This window comes from Poecilia formosa, unplaced genomic scaffold (genome assembly GCF_000485575.1).
Source record: "Poecilia formosa unplaced genomic scaffold, Poecilia_formosa-5.1.2 Scaffold245, whole genome shotgun sequence".
In the NCBI taxonomy this organism is placed as follows: domain Eukaryota; kingdom Metazoa; phylum Chordata; class Actinopteri; order Cyprinodontiformes; family Poeciliidae; genus Poecilia; species Poecilia formosa.
The window spans coordinates 733,360-758,225 of NW_006800184.1; the positions used below are offsets into that span (position 1 = coordinate 733,360).

Sequence of the window (24,866 nt, forward strand, 5' to 3'; positions counted from 1 at the left end):
CCTGGTTAAGCTATGTCTCGATTAAGATCAGCTGTCAGTAATTAAACCAGGGTGTGTCTAGAGACAGTGAACTCAATCAGTTCTGATTTAACAGGAGAGGTAATCAGTTTTCACACAGCACCATGTAGGTTTGGATCTTTATTTTGTGTTTGCCTGTGTTGTCTTTGATTAATATTTCTATTAACAACCTTTGTTTCTCTCTGTTAAATCAGACCAAACTTTTCTTGCCTTAGGTCAGCTAGAGTTACCAAAGCTAATTCTATTTGCTAAATGTCACAATAAGAAAGAACATTTCAAAGATTTACTTACTGACGTTTTTAATTGAAGATCAAGCATTTTAGGCTTCCTTCCATTCCTTTCTCACAGGAGCTTCCTAGATTTCCAGCTATTTACATCTCATATAGAGGCTGGGGGAGAAGGATGGAAAGCAAAATTTGTTTCTGAAACATAGAAGTCAGGGTTCCTTAGTGCTTCTCTATTCCAGTTCTCAGGCCCTCCTGCTCTGCATGTTTTAGATGTGCTTCTATTTCAGAACAGCTGATTCAAACGATTGCATGACCTCTTCTGCAGCGATCAAGAACTTCAGAAGGCTGTACCCACAGATTCAATCCACGTGTGTGGCAGAAGGGAAACATCTAAACATGCAAGGCAGGGAGGGGAGCGTGAGGAACGGAATAGAGAAACACTGCGAACGGAGCCATAATTGTTCCTTCCCGTTGTCTAACAGTTGTAACTGTCCGTTAATCCTGGTTTTTGGAAATTCCACAAAACTTTCGGGTTTTTTTCTAAAAAGTGAAAAAAAAGGGGGGGAACCCACCATATGCCTATGAAGAATTTTTTACATATGTAATGTCTTGCATATGTAAAAAAAAAAAAAAAAAGAGAGAGAGAATAAAACTCACTCCGAAATGGCTGTGAAATATGCTGCAGAAATAAGTAAATGTTTTTGCAAAAAGTACGTCAGAAAAAAAAGGAACAACTAAAAACATATATTATTGAATCAAAATCCAAAAATTATGCTACTTTTCTGTTTTTTTAGGAATATGATATTTACAAGGGATGTTTTATCTATTTATATTTATCGGGTGTATTTGTGGGCGGGTCAAAAACTCACTGGGAACTACAAAGCTGTTTTGAATGACACACCGGAAGTGCCCCTGATTACTACAAAAACTTCGCTCGAACGACCCATTGCAGACATGTCAGTGCCGTGGTTCTGGACCACGCGGTCAGAAGGAACCTGTACCGCTTCCTAGTGTGACTATAGCCAACTGCCCATACAGAAGTCCCTCGGGTTGTGAAAGAGAGCAGGTGAGCCGTTAAAATACGGAGCCATGTTCGCGCAGCTTAGCAACGAGCTAACATTAGCACACAGGGAGCTAACTGTGTGTTTACTTTCACATGGAGCTACTGGCTTTCACTTTACAGCTGTCTGCTCGTTTAGGCTTCAACTACATGGAAGATATTAAACTTTAGCAGCTACTGGAAGCGTCAGTGAAGAACGGAAACAAGCTAGAAGGGAGTGAGACCTCACTTTCACTATCGTATCTCGAACTCTGCAGCTAAGTTTATTTATTAATAGAATGCAGTTAAGTGTGGAAGTGATTTCAAATGGTCTCGCGCCATGTTAGACGTTCTTGTGTTTTCCAAAGCCCTGTTCTGCCATTTGGAAAAGGGGAAGTCCACACCTAAGCAGACATCAACGCCAAAATGATTAGTATCTCAACTTCGTGTGTTGTTTTTTGTTTTTAAATGGAATAAAACTTAAGCAAAGGCCTAAGAGAAGGGTAACCCTTAATTGAACAAGCCGGATTAGAGGGAGTTAATATTCTTGACAAATAACAATACAAGAAGATGTGAATGAAAAAACACTAGCAGTTTCTGCAGAGTGTGATTATTTCACTTCCCTTACTGATATTGTAACCCTATCAATGCTATTTTTTACTTTTATTTCTTTCAGAACGAGAAAGCTGGGGCAGACCACAGAAAACCAGACAAAACTTATCTAGAAGATTAAATCAGAAGAAATGTTGCCTGTTCAGCCCTTTTATTCTGATACTTGTACATAAAATCAAATGCAATGTCGACCAATACTAACTAGGGTCGAGCTATAATTACTAGAGGTCAAACGGCATCATGAAGACAAAGGAGCACAGCCGACAAGTCAAGGAGAAGGTCGTGGAGAAGTTTAAAGCAGGGTTAGGTTGTAAAACAATATCTAAATCCTTGAAGATCTCTCATAGCTCTGTTGAAGCCATCGTCCAAACATGGAAAGAGTACGGCACGACTGCGAGTCTTCCAGGACGTGGCCGTCCACCTAAACAAAGAATCCAGTCACAGAGGGTACTGTTCACAGAGGCGTTGAAGAGGCCTGTGGTAATCCTGGAGAAGCTGCCCAGATCCACAGCTCAGGTGAGAGAATCTGCAGTAAAGACCTCAGTTAGCTACACACTCCACCACCTTGAAAAGACATGAGACATGGGTGAGGTTTCACCATCCAGCAGAATGCCGCTGACCATGACCAGGTCAGCGCTGCAGGAGGTCTCCAGCTCCAAGCCCGTAGGGCTGGAGTCCTGCAACTTTAAGATGTCTCTGCTTCCACACTCCTGAGCCAACAGTCAGGATATTAGCAGGTCTCTGGAGAACCTGACTGGTTCCTCAGGAGGTGATTCAGCCGTTTTACTTGCGTCTGCAAATCGTGCTGGACGATTTGCAGACCTGGAGCTGTAGACCTCTGGATTGGAGTGTCACTGAGATGAACAAAACAGTGGCGCCCCATTCTGCTGTTAAACAGATGTCTCGACTTTTCATCTCTCTTCACAATGATCTGACTAACGTTTAGTATGAAGTAAGTGTAACATTAAATCAGTCTAAACTCATCAGCTTTCCCTCAGATGATTACAATTAAAATCAGGTCTAGATTTTTACACCATTGTGCTGCTGTGTACAAATGTATTAACTTTAACCCAGTTGATACATGTGCCCTCCCTCCCCCATCCCTTTCTTTCTGTTTTTTTTGGGTTTTTTTTTTTTGTAAAGAAAAGTTAGATATGAACTTATCTTGGAAAGATAAGTTAGCAAATGGAAATATATTTCCATTTGCTAAATGGAATCAGTGTGACTCTGATGTCCTCTGTCTTGTAGCAGGGCAGAGCGATGGACGGGGTCGGCTGGAGCTCCTCCAGGTCACAGGGCTCCTTCAGAGCAGACACCCTGTCCAGGCTGGCCAGCTTCATTGCACGCACCGATGCTAAGCAGCACGCTGCAAACCACCCGCCTTCCCGCCTTCCTCTGTACGGCTGTCAGGAATGTGGAAAAGGCTTCCCTTATCCCAAAGACGTGCTGCAGCACCAAGAACAGGACGGCGTGCTGCCGAAGCCCCACCGCTGCACGCTGTGTGGCCAGCAGTTCTCCCTCAGGTCGTCCCTGCAGCTGCACCGCTGCAACCTGGAGGCTGACGGCTGCAGCGCACCATGCGCCGCTCTGCTGTCGCACCCTGGCAGGCTGCAGGAGACGCCACTGCACCGCCAGCCGCACTTGTTGGACAGCAGCCCATACGCCTGTGCCCCTTGTGGGAGGGGCTTCAGCCAGAAGCAGGCACTGCTGCACCACCAGCAGGCCGGCTGCAGCGAGTCTCCATCCAACGGCGCCGACGCCCGCAGCCTCCCAGACGACTCTCCACCCGTTTCTGAGGGCGACTCCGCCCACTCGGATTTCTCGGACACGCCGGGGCCCAGCGGAGGCGCCGTCAACGCATGCCGGATCTGTTCCAGGACTTTCTGCTCTGACACTTCGTTGAGGCGGCATTTTCTGGACAGCCACGCAGAGGAGACACCCAGCACCAAAGTGACGAGTGAGGAAGAGGAGGAGAGGACTGTAGCGGTGACCCTGAAAGCCAAGAGGAAGCTCCTGAGCTGCCGCTCGTGCGACATGGTCTTCAGGAGCACATCGCAGCTGTACATGCACCGCAAAGAGAAGCACCGCAGAGAGAAGCTCACCAGGAGGGAGGCCAGGCCCATCGTCAAGAGGAGCCGGAAGCCCGGCATGTATCCGTGTCAAATCTGCAGCAAAGTCTTCGGTCACCATCTGACTTTCAGGGCACACTGCAAGCAGCACAAAGCAGCCGACTCTGCCCCGATCGCCATCAACGACGACAGCAGCTCCGCAGACTGTGCCGTCCCAGACTCCCAATTTCTCACTAACGGTCCGGCAGCCGGACTGGGTCCACTCGGGAAGCCGCGCAGCATCTCGCCCAGTGTGGACGATTCGGGAGAGGAGTCTGAACGAGAGGACAGCGAGTTCCCCTGTCCCTCCTGTCCAGAGGTTTTCTCCACCCAGCAGCAGCTGAAGGAGCACATAGAGCTGCACCAGGCGTCAGTGAGACAGCGCCAGTGCAGCGTGTGTGCGTGTGAGATGGACGGGTCCAAAGGGCCGGCCTCCAGGAAGCAGAGGCTGTACCACTGCGTTCCCTGCCAGCAGGGCTTCTCCGCTTTGGACTCGTTTCTAGAACACTGCCAGGAGCACCTCCGGGTCCGCGTGGAGGTGGAGGAGCAGCGCCTCTCCCTGCAGCCCAGCAAAGCCTGACCGCCAGCTGCAGCTTCCTCATGCGCCAAACGGACAGCAGCGGCTGGACCCAGAGCGTTGGTTCTGCTCCCTGAGTCGGGTTGTGATGCGTTCAGGTGCTGAACATGTCAACTTGGTGTAAGAGACCTGAAAATGCTAAAATGTGTGAAAGTAACTATTTGACTGATGGAGCTTATGATTGAATGTTATCCTGTAGCAACATATCAGGGTCTAAAGGAAGTCCATGTAAGCCTTTAACCACAGATTACCTTTTAGGTGTTCTGATCTCTGGATTCTGATTGGTTTAAATGACATCCTTCAGTTTAAACAGAGCTGCTGATGATGGGACCAAGCATCGCCACTAAACCGGTTAGGCGCAAATGTGAAATGGCAATCAGAAACAGCATTACCACAGAGTCATCAGCTCATGAACCACAGCAGCTTTTCACTGATGGGTTTAAATCTCTACACACTACAGTTGACATTAGCTAAATGGATTTTTGTTCTTTTGTCAAATGTCCAATTTGCCTTAAAAAGTGAATAAATGCATTCATCAGATCATCTTTTCCCCCTGATTGAATCACATCAGAAGGATCCTGCTGGATCTCTATGCGTTTGTGGATTCTAGAATGACTTCTATTTTTTTTTCCCAGCACATTTTTGAAGTACTTTATTAAATGCTTTGCAGCAATGTGTGCTATTATGCTGATGAAGCATACTATATACTTCTGAAGACACAATAGTCCTCAACACAACTTGATTTGAATTGTTGTTTGTGTTTGAAACTGTCTCTAAAGTTGGATTAAATGCAGCTGCTGATGCAGAGAATGGTTGTAGGATGTGTGCCAAGTATTTCCTCCCCCCTTCAAATGTTCTCTTTTTTCCCCCCAGTAGAACAAACTGCTACAAGATACTTCAATTTGAACGAAAATTCAACCTTGCATTTCCTGTCTGAGTGGTGTAACAAATCTCTGGGCTGATGCTGTGTCCAGCTTCTGTGGAGGTTTTGGTTCAGCTGAACTGTTCCAAGCATCTTTCATGGAAATACTTGTTCTCTGTAGTTCAGATTCAGTTTGAGACAGTTGGCTTGAATGTCTCACCTATGCAAACATGTGGATTAACAGCAGTTGAGAAGCAGCTGGCATTGTTTTTTTCTTTGTTTAGATACTGTCTTTAAGGTGCTACTGTGAAAATAAGTTATTTTATAACTTTTTTTTTCAATAAATTGGTTCATACTGCTTTATAGATGACAGAATAAAATGACTATACAGCTGAAATATTTGTAATTTTTCTCATTGTGAGACTGGTATTAAGGTTTGATAGTGGATTATATTCTGCCTTAACATGACTGGCCTCTTGTATATGTACCCAAGGAATTTATTAACATCACATAAAGACCTTGACTTTTTTTTAAAAATTTTATAATGCCCTAAATAAAATGGTTTATTGCAGTACTGTGTCAGCCTGAGAATTCTTTTGGGGGGAAAAAAGCTTTTGGTGCATTTGTTCATTGGAAAAATTATGGATTGGAATTTAACAAAGCCACATATGGCATAGATATTGGTTCTTAATTATTTAAGATGTTACATTTTTGGAATGTATGCCTTTTAACTTCAGAGTTTCTGAAAACTTCCATCATCTGTTTAATCTGGGATGGTGCTATGGTGACAGCAGCCTATTGGAGAAGCCAAGACTTCCCTCTTCCCAGCCACTTGGGCCAGCTCTTCTGGGTGAGCAGCAGTGCTATCAGCTGTTCAGCACAATAGGGTTGTACAGATAATCAATTCCTGAAGTTCTCTTTCACTTTATTGACCTGCACTGCCCTTAAGAAGCTTACCCCCTGCTCATCATTTTCTGTCTGAATTGTTTTGAAATTATATTGAACTAGACTGTGAATAATTGTATTTAAAAATATGTAGACTGACTGGACAAGTTTCTCGTATATCTTCACCTGACAGTGGCGCAACTACACATTATTCAGGTGGATGCGAAAACATAAATCGGCGCCCCTCTCTCCCCCGAAAGAAGGTTGAAGGAGCGTGGACAACATACGCCACCCCCGTGACGCCCCCCACCTCGTCACGTGCGCGAGGTGAAGGAGCGTAAGGCGCGCTGAAGTGTATGGGAAAACGGTTCTATATAATACTTTTGAATTGGATTAAAACATCACATTTCAACATTAAACATGTTTTCAGTGATTCTACAAAACCTGCTTCCCTTCGTGTTCTTCAAGACTCTGCCTCCTCCTGGCCTTTTGGGGGCGGTGTGTGGTTATTGGAACGTTGAAACCGGTCGCTGATAGCATAAGCTGATAGGCCCTTTTCACAATTACGTCAGGCAACTTCCGTTCTGACTCTATGCACGCTTTCCTTCCGCGGCTTTGTCAAACGAACAGCTAGCATACAGGCTTTCTGCAACTAAAGACAAAATGAGCAAAGCACATCCACCAGAGCTTAAGAAGTAAGTTTACTTGGGTTCAATACAAAGCGGGAACGGTACTCTGACTGTTTTTGTTCTTGGTAGAAATGAAAGCAGGGTATTATTTCAGCTGTATTGTTTTCAGTGGCAGGATGCTAACATTAGCAATGTTGGAACTGTCCTGAATATGACTTTCATTTACAGAAAATGTCTTTCTATTTTAGGTTTATGGACAAGAAACTTTCCTGTGAGTATGGTTCAAATTTCATTCACAAACACATGCACTTTTGTGTTAAAGTGTTAGCTTGTAGCATGCCAGAGGCAAATGTGGCTAGTAACTGCTCAACTTTTTTTGAGCAATGAAATACTTATAGGAGTGGTTTGTCCTCTAATTATTTCGCTAAATGACAGGCAGCCATGATTAAAGCAAAAAGAAACCCCCACATCTCCAGTGTATATTAAGACTTCTAGTTTGTTAGACAAGCTCCATTGTTATAATATTTTTATGTACCGATCCTGTTGTGACAGTAATAGTGGCTGTCACTAAGTATTTTACCATCTTCTAACATGATTATTTTTATTACCTAATGGTTTCCACAGCTTTATGGAGAAAATCTGATTTGGAGTTGTATTTCTTCTGCCTAAATATTGTTTTTGTCATTTTCGTAGCTTATTTTTGTCATCGTGTTTTGAACTACCACAATTTGTGTATAGCTTTATATTTTTGACTTCAGTTACAGAATTTCTATAAATAAAATTGTTTTGATCAGTTTAGTACTTGATTGGCCTTTTAAACACACAATTTCTTTTAACTTGTTTAGGATTACTTCTTTATGCCACTACTACTCCATACAACAGTACCAGAGGTTTTTAATACTATAATTTTGGGCTTTTTGTTCCTACTACCTGGTTGGTGAGCAGCTTCACAAACAGTTGGATTTTGGTCTTGTTCTTGATCGTCGTTGTTCAGCTACATGTCTATCATTCGACTGTTCCTTCCATCCTCCTGTTTTGTCCATATAAATTTTATATTTTGACACATCTGCTGCTTCAGAAGCAGCAGATGTGGTCATCTGCTGCTTCTGCTTGAAATGACCTTTTATTTCTTTTCTCTTTTTTTCACTAAATGTTTATCATCTCCTTTATGTTATACTGTTCTAACTTCAACATATTTTTTTTGTAAATTCGATCTAAAGAGATGAAACACTATATCTGGAGCCGACTGCTTGTAACAAAGCATTTCACATTGTCAAAAAGGAAACTGGTTTATATGAGCAAACACCTTTTCTGTTGTGGAAAAACCTCCCAACCTCTGATATTTTCAGTAGTCACATTTTCTGATGAATCAGTAAATTTCACTTTAACCTTACAATAACATGACTGGTAATTTTTATTTATCAGTCCTTTAGAAAAACTGACTTATGCAAATTTTGTGCTTGTTTAGGATTTTGTTCCTACTACCTGGTTGTAATTGTAGTTGTAATTTCTTTCTTTTCTTTTTTTGATAGCAAAATTATTTTTAAAAAAGTAGGCCTCTTAATACCCTCACAAAAAAAAAAATCTGACGGTCCAAAGGAAACTGAACTGGAATAAATTTAGCTTATTGTTTCGTTTCTGGCGTCTAATGTGGTTTAAAAATCTTCTGAGAGGTTCTGGGTTTGTGTTGCAGTGAAGCTGAACGGAGGGAGGCATGTGCAGGGCATCCTACGAGGGTTCGACCCCTTCATGAACCTGGTGATGGACGACTGTCTGGAGATGGGTCCGGGTGGACAGCAGAACACCATCGGCATGGTGGTCAGTACCTCGTAGCTCAGGAACCCGCTTCAGCTTTTAATGTTTATTAGCTGAGAAACGGCGAGTTAATCTGATAACCGACACTGAGAGAAACCACCCAGATACCCTCGTTGTTCTCTGGGGTCCTAATGTCACTTATTAATGATTAAAACTACTGATTGTATTTAAAAGAATGCAATGTTTGATATTTTGTATTTTAATAAATGTTTTTTTCGTTTGCTGCAGGTTATCAGAGGAAACAGCATCATCATGTTGGAGGCTTTAGAGAGAGTATGAGAAGAGAGGAGGATGGTGGAAAGAATGAGCTACAGTTTTTATCTTTTGTTCTTTTTTACGTTTTTGTTCTACGGGCTCAGCAGTTGAGTGATGGCGAATTTCTCTTCATTTTGATGTTTTGTGGTTTAATGGGAATAAATTAAATTTTCCTTATTTGTTTTTGTGCCTGTCCTTTTTATTATAATGAATTTATTGTTTTATAATAGCCACTTAGTTAAAATGAGTGTAAAGTAAATATAAAGTAAATATTATCTAGGTATATTATTTTATATATATTTTGATTTGGGGGTTTTATTTATTTTTTTAGATGGATGTTTTTCAAAAGTAGCTGTTTCTTTAAGCTGACCTTGAATGGAAATCCTCAAGACAAGATGGACTCATCAAAATTCCTGAACTGCAGTTACTTCCTACTTCTACAAGCTGTAAAACGGCATGTGCATAGATAAGCTACAGCATCTGAAAGTTGGAATGGTACGATATATACAATTGTTGTAAGGTGTTTGATAGAAATGAGTCTGGCTTGTTCAGTTTAGTCAGAAAAAGCAATGTTTCTAGAATCAACATGGTAGCATGATTTATGTTTTAAAAATTGCATCTAAACAAACAATAATGTACAGCGGCATATTAAGAGAAAATCAAAACCTTATAGACACAAATGCCCCATTTTAGTGGTTATTAAGTGATTTAAGGGACTTCGTTAAAGGAGACAAATGATTTAAAAAACGGTTTGAAAATTTTACTTTAGTTACTTAAACAAACCTGCTCTTATCAGTGCAACAAAAGTGTATCACGGGTATGTATACAGAACAAAAATATACATATTGAGCTCCAATACATTACAAAAACATTTGACAAAATATGTTTCTGTAAAAGATATACTGAATGTACTTCTCAAAAGTGAAACTCTAAGGGTTAACCAACAGAGGGCGCTGTCTGCGCTTCCGTCCTACAGGTAGACTTTTACTTTGAAAGCGTATTGACGTCAAAGACGTTGCGTCTCCTTTACGTAGTGTTTCGTAGCCGTTTTGACGGTATGTGGAAAGTAGCAATGTCGGAGGAGGTTGGGAAGGCGGTCCAGTCGGTGCTGGAGCGGGTGAAGCAGGCGGCGGCGCGGCGGCCCAAGGTAACAGCTGCCCCGGGAGCGCCTCTCTGATGCTGCGCTATCTGCAGGCGGGAAAACAGCGAGGCGGTGGAGAGAGCTGAGGTTATGCAAGGCTGCCAAACATCTCAACCTTTGGATGGAAGGCACTCGAGCCTGTAGCAGCACTTTCATAACACGATTCGTGATTTAAAGTGACAGCATGTTAATGCGAGGATCCTTTCATTCTGTGGATGCACGTTCATCTCTTAGCATCATTTTGTGGATTAAGCTGACCCAATCAGAGTAGCGTGTTTTTATCACAGCAGGTGGTCAGCTTTGACCAGGATGACCCTAATTTCTGATAGTTTGTCTTAGATCACGGAGACCTTCTTGTTATTTTTTTAAACTATTTTAAATTAATCTCTGTCGATAATTTTCATTTGGCTTAATTAAGCTGTTTCAGAATTTTTCTCTTTCTCGAAGCATCAAGGTATAAAAAGGCTCCTAAACTCTAGAGATGGACCAGTGTTGTATCAGACATATGGACAACCAAAGTCATTTGGAACTAACAGCTAGTCCACCAGAAATAAAAAAGTCACTATACCAACACAAGATGTGATTCTCAAAGTTATTTGAATGAAGGTAATGTCAGAGTTATTTATAATACAGCACACTGTGCCGCTTTGGTCCTGATGTTGGTCCCTCACAGCATCTCAACCAGTACAGAGTAGCTCATACTTGTGGACTAAAAGGATCATGGTGTTTTTCAAGCTTTTTAGCAAATATAAATCTGAAAAGTGTGGTACGCATTTCTATTCAGTCATTGCCGCTCCAGCCACACCACACATATTCTTGGGGAGTGTGTCTCTGAGCTTTGCTCTTTGTCTTCAGACTGAATCTTTTGCCATTTTGTTTTTATAGCATGTGAGTCACATTAGATGGAGATGTTTAGTGAACACTTTTCTAGTCTTATATATATTCCCATTTGGACTTACGTCTGGACTTTGACTGGACCATTACAGCACATGAATATGCTTTGATCTAAATCTTTCTGTTAGGAATACACTGGAAAAAAAAACAACCTGACCTGGCCTTTACCAATTTTTTTTGTGTTAAGTCACTAAATTGCATCAAAATCACTTAACGCCTAGACTACACTTAATGTTACAAATAAATTTTTATGCATTAGCCTTTCATCCACACAAAAACTTATTTATTATCACTAACAGCGATTAATAATGACCAAAGTGGAGATCCAAGAAAACTCTGCAGGTGTTTGCTGTGTGTAGGTCTTACAGTCTCCAACAAATAATTTGCCAATATACCCACATATTTGTTGCGACATGATTCTCAACTGATAGTCTTGTGTTTTATTAACGTTATATTCAAAAACGCTATTTGAAACTAGTTCAACCCATATATCTGTCCACACAAATAAACCTGCTAGCGCCATGTTTAACTCCTAACAGGAAGTCATAGTTATTTTGAAGCAATCTGATTGGTTGACACAGGTTTTAGTTTTGCACCACACTGCCCCCTGCGGGTTTGGTATGTTTAAAACAACACTCAAAGATGGATTTGTCCAGGTTCATGTGGATGAAAACTTTTCTTAAACCGATCCTGCTTGTACGATAAAATCTTTTTAAACAATATGGCAGAGATATTTGTTTTTATAAAGACCTGACTATGTGTTGAAAAGGCCTTAGTTGGCAAAAGGGGGGTGACTACTGCTATCCTAAATTATGGGGCAATGGTGGCAACAGTGGTTGGTGTTTGTTCTGCAATGAGGGGGTTGCCTGTTCAATCCCTGCTCCGTCTGTCTCTGTTGCTGTGTCCTTGGGCAAGTCACTTTACCTGCCTGTGGTGGTCGGAGGCCCGTGGTGCTGGTGCATGTACGCATCGACTGATCTTGTCCCTTAGATGAGTTCTGGCAAAGGGCAAGCAGAAATTTTGATGGTTTTCTTCCAGCAGTACCTTTCCTTTTGCCACTCTTCCATGATAATAACAAACAATGCGACAGAATCTGAAAGAGTTGAATAGTGTAAATGGTTTTTGTTGGTACTGTAACAACCTGCACCGACCTCAAAGCTCATCCACCGATTCAGATGATGGATAGTTTGTCCTTCCTCAGACGCTCCCCGCTGTGGTGCCCCGCCTTGTAGCTGTCAGCAAGACCAAACCCCCAGACATGATTGTGGAGGCCTACAGGCAAGGACAGCGCAACTTTGGAGAGAACTATGTAAGTATGGAATGCTGCTGGCCATCAAGGAATGGATAGAGAGACTGACCTCTATACGTCTCTCCTTCCAGGTTAATGAGCTCGTGGACAAAGCGTCAGATCCACTGGTAGGTTCACATGTTCCAGAGGATGGAGTTCAGACTTTGACCTTTTAGCTTTTACAACTGTCCTTCTTCCTCCTTATCTAGATTTTAGAGTCATGCCCAGAAATCAAGTGGCATTTCATCGGCCACCTACAGAAGAACAACGTCAACAAGTTGCTGGGTGAGTGGCATCAGCTCTGCTAGTCGTTCCTCCATTAGCTTCCTGTTTGCAAACCGTCACGAGTCGTCTTGTCCTGTAGGCGTCCCTAACCTTTTCCTCGTGGAGACCATCGACTCCCCGAAGCTGGCCGACAAGGTCAACACCTCGTGGCAGCGTCTCCGAGGAGCGAGCAGCCAGAGGTTAAAGGTCATGGTGCAGGTCAACACCAGTGGAGAGCAGAGTGAGTGTCGCTGATCACAGAAATGAAGCTCCAGATTGCATTTGCTGATCCAGGGCTCTGCATGTTTGGTTTCAGGCAAACATGGCCTGCCGCCGGAGGACACGGTCAACACGGTTAAACACATTGTGTCGCAGTGCTCCGCCCTGCATTTCTCAGGACTCATGACCATCGGTCGCTACGGCTATGACCTCACACTGGGGCCCAACCCTGACTTTCAGGTACAAACCTTCAGAGAAAGTCAGTTCATTTCTAGGAATCGAGGACATTTTTCACATGTTAATACAACTGAGGGAGCTCAGAGTATGTCAGGATATTATTTTATGAGTGATTTTATGAGTCTTGGTGAGACACTTTACTCCACTACTTTAGCTTTTCAAATGATGTTTTTAGAGTCTGCCCATCGGTCAACTAATAAACTGGATTTTGGTCACAGGGCTAACAGGTCCTGGAGGGAAAACCAGACACCCCCGTTCCCAGCAACACTCCCCAGCTCATTCTGGAGGCTCCAAAGTTATTTTGGGTTACAGCCTATTTGGGTCTACCCTCTGCCCCGCTCCTCCAGACTAGAGGCAGCAGCCATTTGCACACACTTTGGTGGAACTGCACGTCTGCTGAGCTCATCATACGAACTGCTTCTTAGTCTATTTGTTTTTGTGCCTGTCCTTTTTATTAATGCTGCTAAGAACGGTTGTAAACAGCATAATGAGAAGCATTGACGTGATAATGTCCTGAAGTGGAATGTCCTTAAAGAGTCATATGTCAATTTTATGGGGTCAAATATGGCTGTGGTGAAAATTCATATTTCTTTTAAATTATTTCGAATATATATTGCGTTTTCATAATAACTGAAGGTAACAGAGTTACGTTATTGTGCTTTAAAATGGTACCATGTGCCTGGAAAATACTTAATACAGCCCTTTAAATTCTCCAGGTCATCAAACAAATTTTGGTAAATACCAAAAAGTAGTTTTCACCTCCTGGATGATTTGTTGAGGCTTTCTTGGAGTAGTTTAGATAGGCACTGCTGAGAAGCTTCACCGTGTGTTTTTTCATCTGAGCATACAGTAACAGCTCCCACCGAGTCTTAATGTTGATGAAGGCCCTACTTCATGCGGTCAGGTTCTGTTAAAGTGATTGGTTTTTTAATTCTGGCTAGGCAATAAAAAAAACGACCCAAAAAGTGACTAATCGCAGCTAGTTGTAGGTAGAAAAAGAGGGGAGTCGTAATTAAAAAACACCATCACCATACATACAGATAGAAAGTTCTGTTGCCCTCAAGCATTTTATGCTGTTTTTATTTATCTAATTGCAACAGTAAAAAGTCAAGTTTGGACTTCATGTTTACGTACATTAAAGGTTGGGGTCTAAATCGTCCTGTAGATGCTGTTGAGTCGGCGGCAGGAGGTGTGTGAGGGCTTGAAGCTGCCCATGGAGGAGGTGGAGCTCAGCATGGGCATGTCCACTGACTTTGAACATGCGGTAAGTTATCTGTGCTTGTTATGACAAAGCAGTGCGAGCACTGGTTATATTAAATGTGAGATGAGGAGAGGAAACAGAACTGCCATGCAAACAGTTTTCATCCACTTCAAAATAAAAGCATCAATACAAACTTAACTATTTTAAAGAATTCTTAACAGCTGATAAACAAGATCTTTTATTCAACTGAAAATTTACAGCTTAGCTTAAGGGAAGCTAATTTTCACAATTAGCTGAATTGCTAAAAGGAAAGATTAGCTCTGCCGTTAGCGCATTAGTGGAAGTGTGCCCTCCACTGGAGCATGCTAGCTAAATTTTTACCTTTACCTTCCATTTTACACTGTTTTGGAATTTCAAAGTTACTTTCTGAACAGCACTTCAATTAAGGACATTTCTTTCCTCTTTGGTCTGACTTGTACTCTCTCCTGCGGATTCAAGATCGAAGTGGGCGCCACCAACGTGCGAGTCGGCAGCATCATCTTCGGCAACAGGGAGTACCCCAACAGTGCGCTGAACACCCCCAATCCCACTCCAAATCCCAGTCCCCTTCCCAGTCCGGCTCCGAGCCCCGAGAAAACAACCAAGACGGTGTCAGAAGAAGCTGCTAAGAAGATGCACCATCTCACCGTATCTGAACACTAAAAGGAGATTATTAAAAACACCTCCAGGACATTTGGGGGGGGAAACAAAAAAAAAACAAAAAAAAAACTAACATACATTTGGAGTTAGGACTGCAGCCTTCTTACATCGTTATATAAAAAAAAGTAGTCACAAAATAATAAACTTTCTTTCCCCTTTTAGATTTTTCTAATCATTAAATTAACATTCAGTTAAGAACTAAATGAGATAAGATGTCTTTTCCATCTCTACCAGTTGTGTCTAGCAGCTGTTTCTAGCTTGGAGTGCTCTCACTTCCAACTTAAACAGTGACCACCAGTGGATTCAAGCCAATGAAAAACAGGAACTCAGATGTAGTAAGATTTTTTTGCGGCAGTGACTTAGATGTCAGCAGTCAGTATCTTCCATGAAGTTGACAACAGTCCAGTAACAATTAGTAGGCTCAAATCTTCCACAACTCTCAAATCAGAGATTATCTAGCTGTTTGATTAATGCTATTTAAACATTTTTTTGCACCTCATATTTAATGAGACTGTTGCACAGTTGGGTCACTGTTTATTGAGATATGTAGCATTAACATCCATATGGAGCTATAACATATGCACCAGGAGTTGTTGTGGCTCTTTAAAAAGCGGATATTCTGTACATATTATTCATTCCAGAATAAGGCCTGTGGTCTTTTCTTTCTAAATCTTACACTTTCATTGTCCTCCAAGCTATCAAAAAGTAACTGTTGCACAATTGTTCTGACTCTTCATGGTAGTTATTCTTGACTCCCAAGTGAGAATTTCTCTTGGATTCCCTGAACTGGCATGATTGTTAGATCTACCACTGGTAGGATACTGACTGCTCACAGCTAGTCCACATGACCTCACATTTAGTACTGATCTCTGTTTTTGTTTGTTTTTAGGAAAATATGTAACTGGTGTTAACACACTTTACACATATGGAAGCCTTTTACTTTCCATTACGCTGATACAGTTTATTAAAAAGACACTGGCTTCATGAAATCCGTTTCTCTTGCGTTCTAATAGGAAATAATTGAGCTGGTTCATTGTTTTCTATTTTTCCAACTGAACAATGTGAGGTCAAACGTTCCACTCGCTCCAATGAACCGTTTTCCTTGTAAAACAAAGATTTGATTTAATAAATTGTTTATCCCTTTATAACAATTACCGTGCATTTGATATGGTTTCGTACAATGTGCCAAATGTCTCAGATTTTATTCTTGATATCGACAAATCCGAGGGGAGGTTTTGTTTCTGTTCGGTGTGTGTGTGTGTGTGTGTGTGTGTGTATGTGTGTGTGTTTGTGTCTGTTCAGTGGTGTGTTATTCCAGATGAGAGAAAGTGAATCTATGCAAATGTTTGGTTTTCAAAGCTGCCAGCTGTGACGTTCAGCAGTTTCCTCTGAGGAATGCAGTGTTTTCCTGTTCTCATATAAAAGTGTCAGTGGAATAAAAAATAACACACACACAAAAAAACTCTAAAATAGGAGGTAAACTTGTGATTAGACGTGTCCTTACTGTCAATAAGGCATTTCAGCTTCGTTTGGTTTGGTTTTTGAGGAGAGGCCAAAGCCAAGCAATAAATTTTACTGTTGAAAATATCAGCTAATTGCTGTGTATTTATTCCTTTTGCAGGGGGCGGAGGGGAAGTGGCATATTAAGCATAAGACGTGGACATCTTTTGGACAAAGTTTCTTTATTAAGCATTTCAGGATGAAATCCAGATCAAATTTAAATTAAACATATTGAAAAACAATTTTTAGAACTGACGTCTTCTTTTATGAGTTATCACCATACGATATTTCAACTCCTGGATATTTCGAGCCGATTTGCCCTGGATTGATAAATCAGCTCCCAAAATGGCAAACCTGGCGTTTTGTGACTGCTAAATAAATAAACTGATGAAACACCAGCCTGCAGAAAACAGTCTGTGAGCTAAAACCTTAAACAATCTGGAGGAAAACCTTTAGATTCACTCCCCATTTCACATTTATAAGACTTTAGTGCAGCTGTAAGCATAAAGTACCAGCAAAACCAAATGTTTCCATTTTTCCCCCCCACCATACTTCCATGAACCGAAACTTTGACTAAGCACTTGAGAGCAGGACAGAGTCAAACATTGGTAGCGGCCATTTTACCATCATTTTTTTTAAAAGTAGCAGTAGGAGGGATGTTGTGGTATTTGTTTGGTCATGTGACGATAATGGTGACACAGCGCAGAATAGTGGAGTGTTTAACTGAAGCAGCGATTTGGCTTTTTTTTTTTTTTTAATAGTGTTAAAAGGGTAAGAAAATGTATGTATGTATGTATACATATATGTTATAAGTAATGTCGGTAATATCTCTACCCTACTTGGTGGGATTTTAAAAAAAAAAAAATATTTCCTGGAAAGAAAATTTTGACACCACTCTGTGTCCACCACTGGAATGATGAAAACACAGCAGAAAAACCTGGACTGGTGGATCAAACATTCAATCTATTGAAAAAAAAAAAAATACTGACGGTGACTGAACAGTTTAAGCCCAAAATACTTTTAGTAAAAGGAAAAAGCAAAACTGCACAACCACCAAAGAACATTCAACACCTAAACCAACAATCATGAACTCGTGTGTTGTAGTATGAGTGAAACACATTGGCTAAAACGTTTACAATTATTTTATGAGTTTTTTCTTTTATCTAATTTTAATCAAGAAATAGGAAGTGTTATAAAAACCTTTACCTAGGTCATCATATTAACCGCTTCCTGCCTCCGAATGTGTCAACAAGCTGATAAATGTTCATATCATGCATGAGATCGAGGATAAAGAAACTACAAAAAGAGAGAAACAAGGGCTTGCTCTAACGTTCTAAAATTCAAGTACACTTATATGGTCTAGTCCAATCACTGGAGAATTCTGTCCTTTTAATCGGTTACTACATGTCCTGGTGTATGGCTTCATGTGACACTTCTTTTGAAAGCACCTAAAGTCTGAGATGGACATTCAGCCTTCATGGCCTCTGCAGAGACACGAAGAACGTGTCGCCGACATTCCAGGATGAAACACCCCGGGAAACCTCCAGATGGTCCTAGTTAAAACCTCAACTGCTAAAAGTTGTTTTTGGACAGATTATTTGAGCTTCTGGTCACAACGTTGTGACTGATTGATGTTTAAATTCAAGCAAAATTGAGAGGAATCAAAATACATTTTGACGTATGTAATGGCTGCAGCTGAAATCTAAAGTCAATATTCTTGTAGGACTTTAATTGGTTACATGTTTTTGTTAGTTTTAAACCAATTTAATCATTTTTATTTATTTATTTTTTACACAGTTAAGCTCCTTTCACCCAATAAACAATGTGGCCTGTACTGATAATACCTTCAGAGGGCCTCCATGACGACAAGCCAGATGGAAAAGGTTCCACACGTCTTATATCGGACACAGCTCCAGGAACACCGCTACAGACCACGCCCCCTTGGTTCCACAATCTCAGCTCTGTGTTCTGAAAGCTCATATGGCCCCTGATGTCAGCAGGATGTTTAAGGTGGACTGATTACCTCAAACAGGCTTTAGAAAGGTTCCATGTCAGGAAACCAAATTCAACAGGTCAAGCTCTGACGTCTCCTATCTTAAAGAAATATTAACGACAGAGTTGAAAATGTCCTGAAATTGCAAACCGACTGTTCGTGTATCAGGATAATATTTGGACACGTCAGAAATCAGGTTGAACACAGCTGAAGGCTGTTACGAAACAGTAACAAAGCAAACTAAATAAGCAAACTTAAGTTATTTTCATTTAACAGTTTTAACATTCTCCGTCTTTCACAGAAATCCTTTAGTGAAAAAACCCACATAAAGAACAAAATAATGTCCAGTGTGGTCCAAAAAAACTCCCAAAAACCTAAACACGAGTGGAAATGTAACTGGAATGCGGCGCTTCCACAGAAAACCTAAAACATTACGAAGTAAAACCTAAAAGCTTCCCAGGACTGGTGTGTGGATCAACTGGTACCGGATACGGCTGCCGACTGGGTCTGCTCCTCCTTTTAGTCCATCGTGTTTCTCTCATCTCCCAGAACGTGCTAAACCAGTTTCTTGGCTTCAAAGAAGCTTTTCAGGTGCCTCATCTGCCAGATCCCAGTGACGATGAGGATGAAGGTCTGAGCGATGGACCACCAGAGGACGCGCTGGTTGGTGCTCTCGCTCGTCATGCGGAACCTCTCCTCCCGGTACTGCCAGACACAAACCAGCGCAGTGAGCTCAAGGCTTAAGTGGCTCTGGTAAACATCTCAAAGATTTTCTTTTTTGTTTTGTTTTTCTGAACTGACCCTCTGGTAGCTTTGCTCCTTCTGGATCTGCTCCACCTGGTCCAGCAGCTGTCGCACTCGCAGCTGCAGCTCAGTCAGCTTATCTTTCGCTGCGATTTCAGGGTAGTTGTTGGTGTGTTCTCCGACCTGAATCTCCAAATGGACTCGCTGCAACATTACAGAGGAGTTACTGATTGGTGTGAGAAGGCTGAGAAAAAAGCAATTTATGATGGGAAAAAAATGTGATGAACACAAAGCAGTACATAAGGCTGAAATTGAAGGAAAATTCTACCTGAACGCAAAAATTTTTCTTGTAACAAATAAATAAATAATGTAAAAATGTGCACCGCTGAATAAAAGGTAAGCATAGTCATAGACATTAGCTTTGCTAACACTAAAATGCTAAATCAACACAATATATAGCAGAAACAAATGCTAAAGCACTAGCATTTGCTAATCCTAGCAATATACTTGACATTATGATTTACATGTTCAATAATTCCCTTAAATATTGCATTTATGTTCATTTCTTGTTCTCCGTGTTTTATTTTCTTCCTGTATGTTTCTTGAGTTAAATAAATGTATTGGTGGGGGAGGGGGAAGAGGTGCCAGGAGAGAAAACGGAACTGCTGCGTAAACCGTCTCTTCAAAGTAAAAGCATGAACACGGACTTCTAACTACTTAAATAATTCTTAGCAGTCGCAACTTCAACACGGATATCAAACTGAAAGTTTACAAAACAGCCAAGTAAATTAGCGCTTCAGCATTTATCCATATAAACTTATTTAAGGGAAGCTAAAAACCGTTAATGTTTTCAAAGTCAGCAAAAGCGCTACACAAAGTATTAGCTTCGCCATTAACACATTAGCAGAAGTCTGCCCACCACTGAAATTCATGATGGCAACGAGCCATTTACTGGACACGGCAAACATCTGGTCGGACAGACCAAAACGGAATTTTTTGGTACACATAAAAAACACAACACTTCACCCCCACCATAAAATATAATGGTGGCAGCATCATACTGTCGGGATGCATTCTTCAGCAAGGGCAGGTCTATCCTCCCATCATCAGAGTTGATGGATGGAGCTAAATACAACCCAGTTCTGAAGGGAAACCTCCAGGTATTCCCTGAACATAAACCCAGAGCTACAACAGAATGGTTTATAAAAGCATATTTGCACAACAGAACGGCCTGTTGAGAATTTGTAACAGGAATTGAAATTTTCTCATCACAGGTGTTCTGCATTATGTGTCTGAGCTTAAGCAATTAAAACAAAACAAAAAAAAACTGATCAATAAACAACATACATCCTCCAAAAGACTTCTAAAAAGTACTGACTTACTGGTTCAACTTCTGGTTTTTATTCATAAAAACACTGAAAATCATTATTGTTCTTCCAGGTTGCATTTATGCACTAGTTTGTGTATGAGATCCCAGTAAAATACATTAACGCTTAAGGTTGTAATGTGAATGCTTTTCCAATTTGCTGATGAAATACAACAGAAAGTTAAGTTTTAAGCTAAAATAAATTAGACAAAACATCCACATGGAAGCTGTTTCTTTAATTAAATATCAATCAGTCAATAAACCATTGTCATTGTCTGTCTGAGGCAACTTTCCTACCAGCTTCCCTCCGGCGAACAGAGCCATCTTGGTGGAGTTGGAGTGCAGGCAGATCTGATGCTCTCCAGGGGTGTGGGAGGTGAACGTGAAGCGGCCCTCGGAGCCGTACTGACGGGACAGGATGATCTGGAACACACCGAGACCAGGAGCTTTAGGTTGCCGTGGTGAGTGACACACTGGGTGTCATGGCGACACCTTGGCTCTGAGCTCACCTTCGTGTCTGGATCCTTGATCTCGACGTGCATCCCGAGGCCAGGGGTGGAGGGGAGGAAGGAACCGGCCTGTTTGTCCCAAAGCTGGGTCCGGTATTTTCCTGCCAGATACAGAACACCCCACAGCTCTTAAAGGAACAGTAGCGTGAATTTGTTACTTGGACATGGTATATTTCTGGGTTTAAATCAATAAATCTGAATGATTCCCATTACTGACTACGTTCTTATTGAACTTGAGCAACTGAGCATTGCTCAGTTTGTCAGCAGGGGACGAGTTAATGTCTATGTTCCATCAAAAATATAAATTTAAGTTCATGGTGGTATTTCTAGTATTTGAAGTTATTTTGAAAATATTTTCTATCATTAAATAGTAGACTTTTTTAAAACTTGAAGATCAGTAGTTGGGGTGTGTTAGCCAATGTTTAATTTAGTGTTAACAGGCAAAGAAAAAAAGGATCTAAGTGTTGTGTAGCTAACTTACGATTTCACAATAAAAAATTTTTCCATTTGGTTTTTTATGCTTGTTTTTATGAGTATAAACTCTCAAACTTTCTCAAAGTACTTGTAAAAAATTTCTTTTTTCCCTTTATTTTCAATGCTGAAGGAATGCAAAAATTAGGTGGATACATTTTATTTTATTTTGCTCTGTAGATTAAAAATCAAGTCTGAAAATATTTGTGACAACTTTAACTTAACGCCACTCTTATTTTTGCTGCTTTTTGTTACTTTTTACTGTGAAACTCTTCGAGACTGCACTCTGAGAGACATGCTACATCCATCTCATTTATTTCCTATTGAAAGGCCTCCGTGCCATCGCCTTAATCTTTAGCGCCTTCAACAGATTCTCTTTAAAATTAAAGTAGGCATGGCTCAAAACCATTTAAAGCCTTTTTATTATATGTACTGCTGATCAGACAACAAGCATTGATAGAAAAGTCTGTGTCAGCTCAGATGGATGACTGCTTAAAACCCCACTTCAAACAATCTAGAGGATTCCTCTGACCACTCTGACCTCTGGTTATGGATTCTCCTCTCTCTGTGGTTAAAGTGTCACCAGTCCAGCTCTGTTGTGGATGATTGGATTAACCCTGACAGTAATGGTGTGACAGTGACTTCCACCTGCTTCCTTCAGGTCACACTAAAGTGAAACCCCAACAACTGGCCTTCTGTCGCTGCTCTTCAGTAGATTTCATCTCCTTCTCTTAATGAGGAGACTTTTAATCAAATCCTGAACAACGAGTAAAGTGGAACATACAGCTGGACACCCAGACGTTTACATAGACAGAAAAAAAGACCTCACCTTCCTTTTCTCCCTGTCTGAAGTTAAATCAGACCAAAACTTATTTTGTGAGAGAAAAAAAAGATGGTTGTTTCTTCTTATTCAGTGTGTGTCATTTTATTCGATGTACGCAAACTTCTGTGTTTCAACTGTATATTGAATTAAACTTGTGTGGTGCAGTTAGCTACTACATCACAGAGAGATGCAAATTTCATGGACAGTAGAAATGTCATCGTTTCATCAGAATCACTGTAATCAGCCCAACCAGCTTTGTCTGATGCTGCATCTTCGTTCCAACGAGCAGCTGTTAGCGCCGCCTGCTAGCTGGCCTCCAGCTCAGCTGCTAGCTTACCGATGACCATGGTCTCGTCGGGAATTTCCTCAATGAAGCATTTTTTCTCTGTCTCTCCAATGTGGAAGTACAGCCCACAGCTGGGGTAAATCCAGGCTAGCAGGATAGTAACAGCAGCGGCTGGGACGGAACGCATCATGTCACCTCCTTCGCTTTAGCATACATCAGCAGCTTCCCCTGCGGAACAAGGAAGGGGATTTCCTGCTAGCCGGAGAACTGTCCGCCCTGGGCTTGAACTGACAGGCACAATGTTTTCATCTAACAAAGCAAAAGCCCCTCTTTTACAGTATAATTTCTGTAAAAGAAATCATACTGTAAAATATTTTTTTTTCATATGTCTAACTTTTTTCTCAGAATTCTGACTTTAATCTCAGAATTATTTTTTTTTCCTGATAAATCTCAGAATTCTGTCTTTTTCTATGGATTTTGACTTCTTTTTTTTTTTCCTCAGAAATTTGGCTTTAGTTTTCTGAGATCAAAATTCAGAATTCTGGGTAAAAAAAAAAAAATCTGAATTATTTTTTCCCCAGTAGTTTAATTATCTTCTGCACCTTTAATGGGTAGATTGTCTAGATTCTGGATAATAATAATAATAATAATAATAATAATAATAATAATAATAATAATAGTAATAACAACAACAACACCATGAAATCATACTGTAAAAATTAGGTTTGTTTTCACCTAAAGATTATTGGAAATTATTTTTTGTGTGACATTTTCATATTCATTTAGAGATCAAAGATCTATTTTACAAGAGCATTTTGGCCAAGACAGGCAACAGCAACAACAATAAATTTAATCCATCAACATTAAAAGTAGCATAAAAGTCCAAAAATAAACTTAGCAAAATCACTTAGCAAGTGATTACTAAATGATTCTTAGCAATCACTTGCTAATTTAGAAGCATCCAATGTGGACGTTTCTAAATTTTCAAGGTATATTTAAACATGTCAAAGCTAATACACTCCAGAAGATTTCATGAGTTCTGTAGTTTATTCAATACTTAAATGGCAATTTAGTAAGCATAACATACGTTACATTTATTGTATTTACATGTTTGAGTTCCAGGTTTGAAAACAAAAAGTTTCACCCATACAAATAAACCAAAAGGTCAAAGGTCAAACAAAACACAGGTCCATATCTTATTAATGTGACCTGTCTATTTTGAGCCCAGAAGGAATGATTTCATAAAGTCAATCATGCAGTTAGTTTACCAGATATACTCTTTGTAGAGCAAAGTTACCCTGCTACATGAAGGCAACCAGCCTCTGTCTATGCCTGAAATGCCTCAACAGGACGCAGAAAATTAATTGGAAAGTCTGAAGTTCCTCACCAACCCTGATCTCAGAATCCATTATGTCAAAGTGAAGTCATGAGTTACTTGAGTGAAAGTTCAATGCAAGAACAAAGTCTTTCATTTACGTTACCAAGTTGAATTCAAAGTAATGTAACTTGTGACGGATGTCTGACTTGATTCCAAGTCTCATGTCTCCAGTCCACATCTTTGTTGTTTGCACTTCAGGATATAAATCTTGGCATTTTGTAGCAGCATGTTCACAAAAGAGTTTTTTTATTTTTTTTTAATTCATAAGATGTCTGTGTGACTCATTCAATGTGACACAAAACCTTCAGAGGCTTCCAAAGCTGGTTCATAACTGAAACTATTACTTCCTGCATAACACTCAGCAAATCTTTCTGAATTGACAAGGAGCCTTTAACTTTCCAAGCTCAAACGGAGACCTGTGACTTCAGGGTGGCAACTTGGAAATTCCACCTTCAAGAACAAATACCACAAACCACAAGCACCGACCTCAACCAGCTGCATCCAGAGCTGATGTTACAGTGACTGTAACATCATTTTCAGATTCAAGTTCTGGATTGTTGCAAAAAAAAAAAAAAAAAAACTATGTTGTGCCTCTAAAGTAAAACAAATTAAGTGGGAAGAGGAATCTTTTTTTTTCAGCATTACATTTTCTTTGCTGCTTTCACATCACAAGAATTTCATTTACAAAGAACTACACTCTAGTTTTCAGAATAACCAGACAGATTTAACTTCAACTATTTCTGAAACCGAAGTTTAGTGTTTCAGTTTCAATTGCATGAGAATCATAACCACTTTATTTTCATTTTCATCACTCAATTTATTTTAA

At 40.6% G+C, this 24,866-nt stretch overlaps 4 protein-coding genes across 7 annotated transcripts; 3 read left to right on the forward strand and 1 right to left on the reverse strand.

Moving 5' to 3' along the window:
* The first annotated feature begins 48 nt into the window (after positions 1 to 48).
* On the forward strand, positions 49 to 5,970 carry LOC103150224 (zinc finger protein 808). Of its 3 annotated transcripts, none has more exons than XM_016680542.1 (3): positions 49 to 124; positions 1,961 to 2,412; positions 3,145 to 5,970. In XM_016680542.1, exons 2-3 carry the CDS (start codon positions 2,137 to 2,139, stop codon positions 4,582 to 4,584), a joined length of 1,716 nt encoding a protein of 571 aa, XP_016536028.1. In that variant the 5' UTR covers positions 49 to 124; positions 1,961 to 2,136; the 3' UTR covers positions 4,585 to 5,970. The 3 variants fall into 3 exon arrangements, with proteins under 3 accessions (XP_016536028.1, XP_007569814.1, XP_007569815.1); XM_007569752.2 differs by lacking the exon at positions 49 to 124 and adding an exon at positions 1,128 to 1,311; XM_007569753.2 differs by lacking the exon at positions 49 to 124 and adding an exon at positions 1,128 to 1,311 and having other exon boundaries at positions 3,148 to 5,970.
* Positions 5,971 to 6,101: 131 nt separating this feature from the next.
* On the forward strand, positions 6,102 to 9,209 carry snrpg (small nuclear ribonucleoprotein polypeptide G). Of its 2 annotated transcripts, none has more exons than XM_016680543.1 (4): positions 6,102 to 6,293; positions 7,206 to 7,228; positions 8,651 to 8,775; positions 9,001 to 9,209. In XM_016680543.1, the coding sequence occupies exons 2-4, from the start codon at positions 7,210 to 7,212 to the stop codon at positions 9,049 to 9,051; spliced, it is 195 nt and encodes a 64-aa protein (XP_016536029.1). In that variant the 5' UTR covers positions 6,102 to 6,293; positions 7,206 to 7,209; the 3' UTR covers positions 9,052 to 9,209. The 2 variants fall into 2 exon arrangements, with proteins under 2 accessions (XP_016536029.1, XP_007569816.1); XM_007569754.2 differs by lacking the exon at positions 6,102 to 6,293 and adding an exon at positions 6,897 to 7,023.
* An 845-nt stretch (positions 9,210 to 10,054) lies between these two features.
* Positions 10,055 to 16,557, forward strand: plpbp (pyridoxal phosphate binding protein). The gene is made up of 8 exons (XM_007569755.1): positions 10,055 to 10,174; positions 12,264 to 12,371; positions 12,443 to 12,478; positions 12,560 to 12,635; positions 12,715 to 12,855; positions 12,931 to 13,073; positions 14,236 to 14,334; positions 14,770 to 16,557. The coding sequence occupies exons 1-8, from the start codon at positions 10,085 to 10,087 to the stop codon at positions 14,971 to 14,973; spliced, it is 897 nt and encodes a 298-aa protein (XP_007569817.1). The 5' UTR covers positions 10,055 to 10,084; the 3' UTR covers positions 14,974 to 16,557.
* A 590-nt stretch (positions 16,558 to 17,147) lies between these two features.
* Positions 17,148 to 22,927, reverse strand: tmed4 (transmembrane p24 trafficking protein 4). Its single transcript, XM_007569756.2, has 5 exons — positions 22,714 to 22,927; positions 21,083 to 21,183; positions 20,871 to 20,996; positions 19,265 to 19,411; positions 17,148 to 19,168 (listed from the first exon to the last, which is right to left on the reverse strand). The coding sequence occupies exons 1-5, from the start codon at positions 22,850 to 22,852 to the stop codon at positions 19,019 to 19,021; spliced, it is 663 nt and encodes a 220-aa protein (XP_007569818.1). The 5' UTR covers positions 22,853 to 22,927; the 3' UTR covers positions 17,148 to 19,018.
* Positions 22,928 to 24,866: the final 1,939 nt, after the last annotated feature.

What these genes read in the sequence shown, in the direction of transcription:
- plpbp (XM_007569755.1), top strand. Translation starts at nt 10,085, where the DNA reads ATGTGGAAAGTAGCAATGTCGGAGGAGGTTGGGAAGGCGGTCCAGTCG. An exon ending in ACAAAGCGTCAGATCCACTG is followed by an intron (nt 12,479 to 12,559) that starts GTAGGTTCACAT and finishes CTCCTTATCTAG; the next exon opens with ATTTTAGAGTCATGCCCAGA. An exon ending in CAACGTCAACAAGTTGCTGG is followed by an intron (nt 12,636 to 12,714) that starts GTGAGTGGCATC and finishes CTTGTCCTGTAG; the next exon opens with GCGTCCCTAACCTTTTCCTC.
- tmed4 (XM_007569756.2), bottom strand. Translation starts at nt 22,852, where the DNA reads ATGATGCGTTCCGTCCCAGCCGCTGCTGTTACTATCCTGCTAGCCTGG. An exon ending in CGACGAGACCATGGTCATCG is followed by an intron (nt 21,184 to 22,713) that starts GTAAGCTAGCAG and finishes TGTATCTGGCAG; the next exon opens with GAAAATACCGGACCCAGCTT. An exon ending in TCAAGGATCCAGACACGAAG is followed by an intron (nt 20,997 to 21,082) that starts GTGAGCTCAGAG and finishes GGTGTGTTCCAG; the next exon opens with ATCATCCTGTCCCGTCAGTA.
- LOC103150224 (XM_016680542.1), top strand. Translation starts at nt 2,137, where the DNA reads ATGAAGACAAAGGAGCACAGCCGACAAGTCAAGGAGAAGGTCGTGGAG. An exon ending in TGCCCAGATCCACAGCTCAG is followed by an intron (nt 2,413 to 3,144) that starts GTGAGAGAATCT and finishes TCTGTCTTGTAG; the next exon opens with CAGGGCAGAGCGATGGACGG.
- snrpg (XM_007569754.2), top strand. Translation starts at nt 6,992, where the DNA reads ATGAGCAAAGCACATCCACCAGAGCTTAAGAA. An exon ending in TATGGACAAGAAACTTTCCT is followed by an intron (nt 7,229 to 8,650) that starts GTGAGTATGGTT and finishes TTTGTGTTGCAG; the next exon opens with TGAAGCTGAACGGAGGGAGG. An exon ending in AGAACACCATCGGCATGGTG is followed by an intron (nt 8,776 to 9,000) that starts GTCAGTACCTCG and finishes CGTTTGCTGCAG; the next exon opens with GTTATCAGAGGAAACAGCAT.